A 13,621-nucleotide genomic window follows, 5' to 3' on the forward strand; every position below is an offset into this window, starting at 1 on the left:
GAATTTGTTCCAAACGTGGCCACGATTTTAAGATCGCAAAAGCAACGATAAATGAACGCATCGATCAAACGAACAAGGAGAATTTTAATTTTTCAAAATGTTGGAAAATTACGATTCTCTCTTTGCTTTCCAACATCTCCAACAACATTTTTAATAATCGTATCGAAGGAGAAATGGAAACGAAGATTTAGAGGATCGAATCGTACGGCATCGTACATCATACAATAAGTTCCTTCGGGAGGGTGAGTGCAGTTCACCAATGGTAAGCGTCATAAATTATTTGCTGGTGCAGTCTGGGCCGCTTCTGGTCGGCTGAAAAACGAGCTGGCCGCTTCAAAGGCCGCCACCGGAACTCCACCACTGTCCAAATGAGTTCTGAAACGTTTAACATTCCAGCAGCGTGTTGACGTACCGCAACGCGATACTCGCACCCCTCTCGATATTCATCCTATCTCGCGTTCCAACTCGTTGCTTGCAATCCTAAATGCCAATAATTTTTTTCAAACTTGTATCCTCGTTGCGAATAAAGACGTTTTCTAATTTCTTTTCAACTTTTTTTCTCCCAATTATTATTATATAGAATAATATATTGGAAATCATTGATATCGTGAAGAAATAATCTTTTGATTTTTGAGAATAGAAACAAAATGATATATTTCAGAGTTGAATTATAAGAAATTAAAAATAGGAAATAAGTAATATCTCTATTGCTTATGAATTTCCAAGAAGGAGTCATAATATTTTAATGTCGTAAATCGAATGGCGACGTTACGAGAAGAACAAACATGTGATAAATCCGTTACGTTTGGAAATTGGTGCATAGCGAAGATAACACAAGAGTCATGGTTATTTACAAGTAACTAATATAAAAAAAAACGTGAATTATCGTTCATTACGTCATTTTAGTTACTTTCATAACTTATTCTTATGAATCATTATTAAGGTCAAAAGTGATAGAGATAATTACGAGAAACATGTCTTTCCTATTGCAACCAATGATTAAGAAAAATTCTTGACTTATTTACGTAAGATATTGCGCATATTGTCTATATTTTCAATATTTATATCAAATTATCTAAATTTAAATTGTTTACCTTGAACAACTGGACCATTTGGACCATGGTGACCATTCGCCCCACGTGACGCTCTGAAATCAAGCATTTTGCCATTTAATACATACTATAAAAACATATTTGATAAAACGCGTGTTTGATAGAAAATTAATCAAAATATTCTCAAAGTCTCGAAACATCACTAACGAAATTCTATCTTGAAAGAAATAAATTTTTAATAAAATATAAATAAATAAAATAGTTCTTATTTTTAAAATGTTTTTTGTATTGAATGTATCGATGATGGATTAAAGAATTTTATAAAATTTTGAATAAAAAATTGACACGGAATACAAGAAGAACCTGTAAATATTTATAAACATGTTACGTTAAAATTAAAACGAATATTGAAAATGAAACGAGATACAAGTTGGCTTATCCTTATTTTTCAATTAACGTTTATAATTACATCAAAGCATTATTGAACGATACAACATATTTGAACCTAATTAATTAATATTTATGAATATTACGATAAATACATCGATGAGCAAATACTTTACGTAACTATTGCATTAAAGCAAAAGCGACAAATGGTGACATCTGGCGGCGAATACGAGCAAAGAGAAACGTCGTTGAAAAATGTCGGCACATCCGAGTCGTCATTCCACCGTATTTCGAAATCCAAGAATCGCGTAAAGAAGAAGAAGAAGAAGAAGAAAAGCTTGCCGATAAAAGTGTCATCGTAAGAACGCCGATATATCAAAGTATTTAGCGTTTCTTCACGAGGCTGGAAACGAAGAAATCTCGTCCGTGGGGCGGACAGGAGCACAGGGTTGCACATCGATATCCCTTTCGGAGCAATAAGTTCGCCGTGAGACGTGATAAAAATTTTCGGCGCCCCGATACCGAAATGCTCGGCACGTTCGCAGCCGAACCGAGCGGATTTCGAAAATTCACTTTTACCAGTCGGCTCGAGCATCGTCGAGCTGAATTCCACGCTGGATATCTCGTGTTGGCGAGCGGTTTCCACCATCATCGTTTAAGAATCCGTCGAAATAAATCGGCAAGATTGACGAAACGTTTTCTAGTTTAAATGAACTTGGTTATTTCTCTCTTTTTATTTTCTTCTCTCGTCTGTATTCTCTCGTCTTTGATTCTCCACAGTATTTTCTACGATGAAACGAGATTATTAGATTAAAGATCTAAATGTTGAGAAAGATTTTTAAGTAATTCGAAAATTTTAATAGTAATTGTACATATCAGAATTCAAATTAATTTAATTCTAACTGTGATTTTAATGCGGTTTGCATCTACATTGCTTGCAAGGTTGTAAGTAATTTCGAGATATTACGAATAGAAGAATAAATTGGAAAATATCGGTGATTTAATATCGGCGAGTATGTCATTGCTCGTTCCATGTTACTTTAGATAGAATTTCTATGGAACATATTGTTAGCTTTTCCTTTTCGAAACGGGAGATACGCGCGTCACGTTCCGCGATCGCGGAGGGTTTAACAAATACGACCCCGTACATCCTTTACCCTTCGTAACGAAGTTCGTTTAGTTATTGCCCTCAATTGTTTTGGGGCGAGCGGTTTTCAATTTTTTGAGGAACATTCGATTCACCCCCCTCTTTTATACGTCGCATTGTTCAGCTATTTCGACTCCGAGAACGAGAAATTCCGACTTCGCACGAACTTTGCGCGAGAAAATAAAAAAGAAAAAAAAATTCCTTGAGCGAATAAATAAGCAATTCCCCGTGTGAAATTTTAAAAACATTATTATTATTATTATTATTATTATTAATGTAATTGTAGCGTATTAATTCGGAAGATCGAATGCAACGCGTTGATATATTGTAATTGGAACATTTATCTGCCGCGATATTATTGGAAAAAATTCCATTACGATTATCATATTTCTAAAATTTGAACAAATTGAAAAGTTGTTCACTTCGATTTGTTGTATTGGAAAATTGAAAAAATATATTTTATGCTGATAAAGAAAATATAAGGTGCTAATGTTAAGTTAAAAAAAGGAAAAAGATGTTTTAGAATCTATCTTCGCATATCCATCGGATTATGTCAATCGAAGAAATCTGATTTCTAATTAACTGGATATCGTGGACACGATTATTAAAATTTACCAACCCCTAAATCCATCGGTGGAATCGTTAACTCTTGCGGTCCCAGCTTAATCACCTTTCGAATAAAAATATGGAATATCTTCCCAACAATTTTCTTTCGATATCGCTCCCTTTACCCCTCTTTACGAGCTATCCGATAATGAGCTGTTGTATCGGCTTTCGGCCGAGAGAAAGAGCAGCAGGGGACTCGACAATTAATCCTTTTTATCCGACTGCTCTTAGCAGAGGTTGGAGAGACTGGATCAACGAAAAGAAAAACGCGGATAAAGGGAAATAGAACTGGAAAAGAATGAAAGAGAAGGAAAGATAAATCGAAGAACTGAAACTCGATAAAAAAAAGAAAAAAATAATTCAGATAGAAGGGAAAGTTATGGTGAGAGAAACTCGAAGAACAATTGAACGATATAACAAAAGTAATCGAAAGGGGTGTAAGGAAAATATATAACTTTCATCAAGTTGATCATCGAAGATTATCGGATGTTTTTCCTTATTTTTATATTATATCAATTAATTTTTGGAATTATTCCCTTTTCAACATTCGATCTTTACCTTATATTTCTCCCTTCTTTATTTGGTATACCGTATCTAGGTATATGTATCTAGGTTGATTACGCTGCCTATTTCCCGACACGTTTAATCCTGATGCGAATACGGCGATCAAGTGTAATGGGTGATAATTTCACGCTCGAGTAAATTATAATGGCGCGAATTTGAGTGGCTGAGTTTGGTTTAGCTCCTCTTTATTCTCGTACTAATTGACCTATTCTCTTTCGCCTCTTTTTTTCGTTTTTCTTTTTCATAACTAATTAACGTATGCAGTTAAATAATAGATAGAATATTTCAAAGAAGATTGGAAGATTCAAGATGAAACTATCTCCTTGCTTATTTTTAATCGGTTTACTAACTGAACCGTTTTAATATTTGCAGATTTCTGTTCCCGTAAAATTAAAGTATTTTTTTAAAACACGATCGATCCGATAATTATTCACAATATAATACAATACAAATATTTCTATTTATAAATTATGAGGCATTTACATACACAGAAACTTTTCATAAATCATCCTTATAATTAAATTTTATCAAAGTGTCCTTTGAAAATTCTTAATACTAAAATTGTTAATAATTCCTCACGTATATAAAATCAACATATTTCCGATAAAAAAGAAAATATCAACGAAATTTTATTTATATCTTCTACGAAAAATTGTTCGTTTTTTCCCTATCGATATAACAATTTCAATTTCAGAAGAAAGAAACAAGCAAAACTTGTCACGATTTATCTTCAAAGGATATCATACACGGATAATTGACGAAAAACCAGGGATATCTCGACGAAAAAGGAACACGTTGAATATATTTTAACGACATCTATCCACCTTTTCTCTCCGTTTGTTTCATCGTCGAATTTTCACGACGCAAGATCGATTTTCGCGGGAAATAATTGAAGCATCGATCTGAAATGTCGCAACAGGACGATACTCGGCCCCGAAAAACGGGGTCCCCTCGTTTATCTTCCCTCTTGGCCGCTGGTCGCGGGTTATTTCGCGAGCGAATGCAAAGTTTTGCGTCGGTGCTACGCGACGCGGTGACAGCAGTCGAGGATACGTGGCGCGTTAACATTCGCGGAGTTGGTTCATTAAAAAAGCGGGGAACAAGCTCCGGACCGCGCTCATTTGTTAAAAGTTCGCCGGCTTGTTCGTTGTTTGAATCGTTGATTAAAGAAGTGGCGGTCTCTCGTCTCATTTTTTATGCGCCCTCCTCTACTTTCATCCGTTCTCTCTCTCTCTCTCTCGTTTCTCTTTTCTTCTTATTTTTATTTTTTTATCGAAACCTGCGTTATTTAAATGAAAATTCCAATATGAATTTTTTTATAACAAAAATATACCATCTTTCAATTTTCTCGATGAGAATGAAAAAATTTTATTTCCTATCCTTGTCTTAATTACAACTAATATTTCCACACCGATGGTCCAAATTTACTTTAGATAGATTCCAAAAAACAAAAATCACACCAACCTGTATCCGAGAGATCATCTTATTCGAGACGTTTATTCGAAAAAAAAAAGCTTGCAGGATTTCAATCAACCGACGAATAACTTATGATCCATCCCCCGAAACGGCTCAACCGAAGAAATCAGCCACGAGTTGATTTCCTCGTTGTATCGGTGCCCAGCAGAGCGTCGGAGGAAATTCATCGATCGAAACGATCCACGATGTCCAGGGGAGGCGGCTGGATTCGTTTCGGCGAGATTTGTCTCACCGATCATCGGTCCTACGGGGTACGGTGGGGTGCAATAGCGGGATACAAGGTGGCCGGAACGGTGACGTACGTATATAGGGCGGTGCGAAAGCCCGCATTGCGGAATGAGAGATCGGCTATCGGCCTATTGCCCTGTCCTCTCCGCTCGTTTATTTCCATCTTGCTTTCCTCTTTTTTCTACTCTTCCGCCTGTCTGTCCCTGTATCCGTCTCTGTCCGCCACTCAACGCTACTCTTTCGTTGCCAATTTGCGACGAGATTCACAGCTGGAACTGATAGCGATGCGTGCGTGTCGGATAAGAATCTCTTTTGCCCACCGCCACGGGGGTCCCACCCCCATCGATCCTATAAATTCGACCATCCGATCGTACGTTTAACGACGTACAAAAACCTACCTCCTACAAATTACCCAGAATTATCTAGATTCCTAGATTCTTTACGAGTCTAGATTACGTCTGGATACGTCAATTTTTTTCTTCTTTTTTCTTTTTCCTCTTTTACGTTTGAGATAACCGAGGATATCTTTCTTTTTCTCTCTCTCTCCGAGTGAAAATTGGAACATTTCTCTCGGAACGATTTTAATTCTTATTCTTCTCTCCTCTTTACCTATTTAAGAAGAAAGCATTGAAAATTCCGTTTCATTGCATAAGAACGGTTTTGTGCGCCGGTCGTTCGCGTGAGCGGGGATTATTAAACAGCTGTCTAGGAAATTAAACTCGCGATTCTCGTAAATAAGACGTTCCAATGTTTCGAGATAATTACAGTTCTATATCCGTAATTCGAAGCGAGGAATATTATCATAAATAAAGAGAACGGTATTATTCCTCTATTTCGTACTTAAAGTTCCTACTGCTTCAACTTCCGCCACCCATTCCGCTAATTGAAACGTAACTTTCCCCTCTGATCTCTCTCCGCCATCGATCCATCACCGCTGCAAACACGTGTCGCCAACTTTTCCAAACGATTTCGAGGGATGTCGGAGGGTGAATACCAATTGGTCGATCCAATAATTAATGGGCAATTTGTTTCGAAAGAAAGCTGCGGTCTCTTTCCACCCATGTGGAAAATATCCATCTTCTTTTGCATATCGGGCTCGTACCCCGCGTTGATCACAATTTCGCATCTATTTGCTCCCAATATTTATGCATGCGAATCTTCGCAGTCACGTGCAGTCGCACTCGCTTAGTTTTCCGCCTCTCTCGTTCCACGATTTTGCATATGCATGCGTGAACGCGCGCGGCACCACGCGTTAAATATGCTCCGTTGCGAGCCTGTTATTTATATAGGGAACTCGTTACTATTATTTCCCACGAATCGCTGATTTCGTCGATCGAAAATTCTCAAAAATGGTTTAGTTTGATCTAGAATTTGAAAAATTCTCAATGTGATAAAAAATTTTTGTCTTTCAAAACGAATACTTTTACCTTGTTATTCATATAAAGTAATTAATCAAATTATACCTTGAGAAATATTTTTTAATAGAATCGATAACAGCGTTATCGATACAGTGAACGAATTTCCTTCTTGGTTTCAATAAAGGCTATTCGAAGAGTATTAAAATACTCTCGGGTCATCTTTGTCTCGCACGCATTACTTAAATTTTCCCGTGTGCAAGCGCGACGTAACGTTAAACTCCTTCTCGGTGGTTAGCCCGAAGGGGTCTCCGGCCCAGACGTAATCCAAATTCCTCTGAATTTCAAGCGGAACCGAATGCGATAGCGACGGGGGACCGTTTAAACTCCGCTTTGCCAACAGAGCTGATCCATCTCGCGACGAAATGACTTCACGCATTCGCGGCCGCTCTTCAAAGCATTCATTCCGCTAATTTACATGCATACAAGCCTATACCGAGGTCGACGGAGACTTTAATAAAATCAAGCAGAACGGAGATAAAAGCATCGGTGGAAGGGTTGCGAGAAAGGTATTGAGAAATAGAGAGAGACAGAGAGAGACGGGGGGAGGGAGGGAGAGAAAGAGAGAATGATGGGTAGAGTGGAAAGCGTGTTGCCAGAGAGTAACGGGCCAGCTATTCCCAATTCCCACCCAATCTAAAATCAATCTTAGTTCGTGCTCTTAGACGAACTGGAAGTAGGATTCTAAAGGGAGTCGCGAGGGGGTGCGACGAGGGTGAGGTTCGACCGATCACTTTTAGGCAGGCTTGCAACTCTGCATTATTCAAACTCCACCGCCAACCGAACTAGAGTTCTGCTGCCACTCTCTAAAGAACACCCTTGTGTCTTTCTCTCCGAACCCCTTATTCCCCCCCTTCTCCTCTCTTTCCACCTCTATTCTACGTTTCATCCCGTTGCTTTTCATCCATTTTCTTTTCGGTAACCACGTTTTTTAATTTCGTCGTCTTTGTCAATCTTGTTTCAATACTACTCACTACTGAACGAAAGATGATAACGTTTGAGAAAAATACAACATTGTTGAAATATTGTTTGTTCGAATCGAACAAAGTCTATCACGAGTATAACTTTACTTTATGGAATCTAGATAATCCTCGAGATATCGCGACTCGATAGATTATAGGTAGGAAAGGATTTGATATTCAATCCGTATCAAAGTAACATCAATTCCACGCGATACTTCGAAAATTACAAGGATGCTCTCGAAAGTATACAGAACAAGTTTCGTGAAAGTTTAACAGATGATCGCTTAATAACTCATGCTTTTTTATTCGAATATAACGAATCGAGTTGACGAGGAAAACGACGTTTAAAACGCTCGCCTCCTTCCGTTTGTTTCGAAAATCCTTCAGAGGGTTCGTGCTCGCGAAAAAGCAGCCGCACGAATTACGAGTTTAAAGCGCGTCGCGCTCCAAATATTTGCGTTCATGCTCCGCTCGGCCGGGCATGGAAATTTCGCAGGGCGGTATCCTCGGATTATCGTTATTCGAGGAAAAAATAAACACTCCCCTTGCGAAAAATAAATATTAAGAAAATTACCGAATCCTTCGAATCGCGTTCTCCCTCCACGCCTGCCTCCATTATTCGCGCCTTTTTACTAAGCTTCTTTACGCGCAAAAAATAGGGGGTATAAACATCCCTTTGAACGTTTTACGGCGTCTCCTCTTCTTTTTCTTTTCGTCTACTAATCTTTCCACTCCCGTTCTTTTCGTCTCGTGCTTTAATTATTTAAACGTATCTGATTTCTTTTTTATAACACATTATCTTATTATATGTTCGATCGGGATGTGAAAGAATAGATTCTTAAAATAATTCGCGAATTAATCGAGATGGTCGATTAAAATATTATCAACATCCACATTTGCAGTACTCAATTATAAACAGACTATATATTATTCATTTAGAAATTCAAGAAAGTTTAAAATAAATAATAAATAGAAATCGTTTAAAAATTGTGAATATAACGAAATAGCACTTAACTATTTTCAGAATTTGATTAACAGAAACGACGTCGGATGGTAACCGATTAGAGATTATAGAAGTTTATATAATCTCGAGTTGAACGAAAGCTTAAATTTTCGAAGCTGAACGAGCCGAGACAGTGTCAGGTTAAAAGGGTCGCGTAATAGGCTTAAAAAGACTGATGTCTTAAGCGGGGATAAAAAAGAAAAAGTAAGCTGTGGAAATATATATCTGATGGTGTGTTGGCGTAATGCCTCGACCGGTCATCCACACATGCGTAATAATATTCGCAACATTCTTTATGCGCCTCGGCTGTCCGAAAATGAAATTTCGATAGGATTTAACGGGTCGTTTGCCGCTGATGCATGAAAAAAGGTGTCTCGGCATCCTTGGAGGAATTTCGATCGGTGATAATGGAACCATCTCAACGACAATGGAAGTGAATGAATATTGAGGCGTGAATAAGAGATACCTTATTTCCATTCGAAGATAATTTGTAATTGCTTTCGAATCTTCTGTCTGGTAAACGAATATCTGAATTATCTTCCCGTATGGAGATTTTTTAGATTCTTATCCCTTAATGTTTATTTACTCGAACAGAGATCAAGAAAATTGATGATTCGAATATTCAATTCTTTTCTCTTGATTGTAAAATCGTACGAGTCATCAAAGAAATAACTCTGCAATTCCATTCTCCTTATTTCTTTTTTCTTTCTTTCAATATAGCTTTAAATTATTGCGATTCCGTACAACTGAGTGTATCTAAGCACACGCATCGTGGCACAGATATCGAATACTATATATTTACCGGTGCAAGAAGATATTAGTCTCTACGTAATGTTCTCTCCAAATAACAGAATATCCGTACATTAAGGTATCAGAGTAATGGATGCACGGATACGGAAAGCTGAGTTATTATTCATCGGTTTAATACACGAAATAACAGGTTCGAAATTACCTTTACATTTCGAGGGACGAGCATCCCGAAGTTCAAGCTAACCTATGCATAATTACTAAAACAGAGGGACGCGAAATCGTTTCTCTCACAGTCAATTTCCAATCGAGAAGACCCGTCGGCGCCGAGTGTTGTCTTTTTCACTGCCTCCGCTTCCCGAAATGGAGTTGTCCGCGAACGCTGGGAATAGAACGGGTGATCGGACTTTTAAACAGGATCCTCGCGGGCGTCTGCATTATTCACACGGCTCCTCTTCCACGTCGACGCTCTCGCCACATCCAGCCATTCTCGCGTGCAGGTGTCAATTTGTCCCTCTCCTTCCTTCTGTTTTCGTCTCGAATGGATGCTTTCCACCTTTCTCCATCCTTCTCCATCCCGGCCTCTTCCTTTCCAGAACGGCGCATTAGACTTCCAAATTATTGAAGGCAACAGCAGGGGAGATCGCCTCTTTCCACCTTTTTCCTACTTCTCCGTACCATCTTTTTCTCTTTAACCACGCTTGTCATCTTACCGCTCCCTACTGCTATCCACGCCTGGCTAATGGAGCTTCTAAGATCGAATCCGCTCGATCGGTATTTTCCTATCCGTTTCCAGCGTTGGATCGGTCTTGGGCATGGAAAAGCCAATCGTGGATGTTACCCAGGGCGGACATCGTGCCACCTGCCCCTTCATTATCGATGCAAACTCCTCGAGTGGGACCCGTGTCCTCCTCGGTCACCGATCGGTTTTGTCCCGCTAATGCTACGAGACCAACCCTCTCTTTTCGCGTGTCACTGTTAATCGTTCTCTGGGAAATTGGATTAGGCTGGTTCGTGGAACGCCCTTTGCTTGTAATAGAGGAAATAGATAGCTTGTCCTTCTTTTTTCTTTTTTTTTTTTTTTTTGAGAGGAATAGATTTTAAAGTCGATAGAGAGAATATAATAAATTTTTTCACGGGTATAAACGGTATAAGAAGAATTGTTATAGTTGAATGTGATGCAAGCGTACGATAAAAATATTGGAGGATTTTCGAGCGAGAATTTTAAGGGAAAATCTAAAAAATAAATAGTGCTTATCTGTGTTTTTTTAAATCAATCGAACGGCCAACCTCTACCAATGTAAAACACAAATTTCGGTGTCGAGAGTGAATACTGGGTTAATGGAATCGGTCAAGTGTAAGTTAAACACGAAATAATTTTTTTAGAACGGAAAAGTTCTATTGAATAAAATCGAGCGGATTTTACTTACGCAAAATTCATAGCACTTTTGTTATCGCAAAATTATATATTTTTCATTTTTCATAAAATTATCATGAATTTTTTTCTAGAATAATGATAATGAAAAGAAAATTTCTTTTTCACTTTCTCTTTTTTATCGTTACACGAATCATCTTCTCTTCAACAGAAAAAACATTAAATAAATTTCAATAATACCGAACGATATAGCATCGACTTTAGTATTGAATTCGTGGCACGGATAATCGATCGCGCTCGCGGTTATTAAGCCACGAATAATGTGAATAATGTTTGGGCACAAAACAATGATTTGATAACGCTTTATTTCCCTCGTATAAGTGGCTGTATCTTAATAAACGTTATCCTCCCCTATGAATGATTCCTCAGTTTTCGTAATACGTATTATTTATTCATTCAGTCGTGCTAATATTTTCACGGAAAATTATTCTTTTCCATCCTCGTACCCTCGCAGATCCACGATAAAATTGTTACAAATTACACGTATATGTAAAACACAGCTTACTTCTCGCACGCTTTCGTCCCGTTTCAACCGCAATTATAATTTATCCACTCGCGATACAGTTGAACGATCGATAATTCACAAACGGTTCAAGCCAGGTCTCCAAATACGCGACACAATTTCCATTCGAGTTATCGCTAGTTGTTCAGATTTCAGTGATTAAAACCGTGGAAGGGGATTCCGTGGTTTTAATGAAACACTGGATGGAGAGGATATTACACAGCCTTTTAAATAAATGATTTTCGATGGTTCGCCGTAAAAAGGGACGATGAGACGAGGGTCGAAAGGAGGATCGGGGCGAGAGTGAAGGCGGGAAAAAAATGAAATACAAGAGACGAGAGTGGAAAGAGAGAGAAGAGGGGGAGAGAAAGAGCGATCCCGTGGGTTAATTTAACTTGTTCCCATCGAGACACGCTCGGTTCCTCGAGGATCGAGGGAAAAAAATCGCTTCGCTCCGGGGTTAATTTGTAAGCGGTGGTTCGGTTCGAGGTGGAATCGATGGCGGGGCACGAATTCGCGGACGGTTGAAAAGCAGTTGGGTGAAACGGGGGTTGGGGGTTTGGAAGTCGTCTCGAAACACAGTTTGCCGGTGGCACGGGGGGGTTATTACACGTCAGTCACACCTCTCTCAAAATTGCGAAAGTTTTATAAGACACAACGATCCTTGTCCGATTACGTCCCACGCGACTTATGACCGGGACCTTTATTATTGCGGTGAGTAGTCCCGCCTTATATTGCATCGCGAAAAACAAAATTGCTTCGTAGCCAGGCTAGAGAGATTCTTTATCCCGCGCACATGGCTCCTGGCTTTCGTTTCTTTTCTTTCTTTCGTTCGATTCGACCAGAAAAATTGAAATGGACGTTGATCGCGTCAATTGATGATTGTTGCCTCGATGAGAAATAATTTTCAATACATTTAATATTTATAAGAGGAATGTGAATTTTAACGGCATTTCTTTGACAATACCTTTTCGCGTAAAATTTTTTTATTTCACAATAACTAAGGATATAATTCCTTTGTATTCGAAGAATTCGTTCGTATAACGGAGACGACGAAAGATCGTTAACGTTAAACGTTTCGAGCTTTAAAATTATTTTTTTTCTTTTTCGAGCAGAAAATTGAAACATTGCGAAGATATATACATTGCTGCTATTGTTTAAATCTATATGCATATTCGAGAAGTAGCCATGCACAGAAATAGGAAGAGACACGGCCGATATCACGAGAAAGATTTATCGTTCGCCGATATGAATTTCGTATACATGAAAAGAGGAAGCGGAAAGCGTTCGAAGATGAAAGAAAATCGGCGGAATTGACAATAGCTCGGAAGTAAAACTAGTACAATGAGAACGAGATGAAGGCTCGTACGAATTTGATGGAAAAAAAATTTAATGGCGTTCCATACATGTATATACATTGACAAACCAATGATACAATCACGTTCTTTTCCATCTATTTAATTCACGCAATCGATAGTAACAATATCTTGTAATAAAAGATGAAATGATTGCGAATATCTATGAATTTCACGATCACGTCCCGCCGAAAATAAATTGTTTTGCCCAAGCAAAATTCTCTCCCGATGAAAATGTTCGAATAATGAAGAATCTAGCAACGATATACCGAAGGATCGATGGTGAAAAACAAATCACTCGACGTTCCAGCCGTCACTTAAAAAAATCCTAAACCGATTTTCCGGGGCCCTTGATCGGTAATCGGAATCGCTTCGACCCGCCCGTGTCATCGGATCGATTCGAAATTGAAACGAGCCGTGGTCGGGAAAACATTTTATCGTACGGATACGCAAGAAAAATACGTCGCACCATATCCATTTTCCTCGTCGCCGTTAAATTAACAAATGTGCGCCCGTTACCGATGTGCACCCCGCTGAATTCCAATTATTCCGTTGATCGGTCACCGTGTGATTCGCGAAATTATTAGATGTAACCGTCCAATCTGTTTCCATAACATTCTCCTCTTTCGCGTTTAACGATTAATCGATCGTTTGACAAAAAATAAATAAATAAATAAATCTTTCGAATCGAAAATTTGGAAAAATAGAGAGAGGAGTGGTGCATTGTCCTCGAAGAGGTTTC

The 13,621-nt window shown here is 38.6% G+C and overlaps 1 protein-coding gene across 6 annotated transcripts in view; it reads right to left on the reverse strand.

Moving 5' to 3' along the window:
* Positions 1–13,621, reverse strand: part of LOC410696 (protein madd-4) — a 186,238-nt gene that overhangs the window by 59,974 nt on the left and 112,643 nt on the right. For all 6 annotated transcript variants that reach the window (XM_026440580.1, XM_026440578.1, XM_026440597.1 and 3 more), the window contains one exon: positions 1,095–1,147. In XM_026440580.1, coding sequence (XP_026296365.1) covers positions 1,095–1,147 — 53 coding nt within the window. The remainder of the gene's footprint in view (positions 1–1,094; positions 1,148–13,621) is intronic.

The sequence above is a fragment of the Apis mellifera genome, linkage group LG1, assembly GCF_003254395.2.
Source record: "Apis mellifera strain DH4 linkage group LG1, Amel_HAv3.1, whole genome shotgun sequence".
Taxonomy (NCBI): domain Eukaryota; kingdom Metazoa; phylum Arthropoda; class Insecta; order Hymenoptera; family Apidae; genus Apis; species Apis mellifera.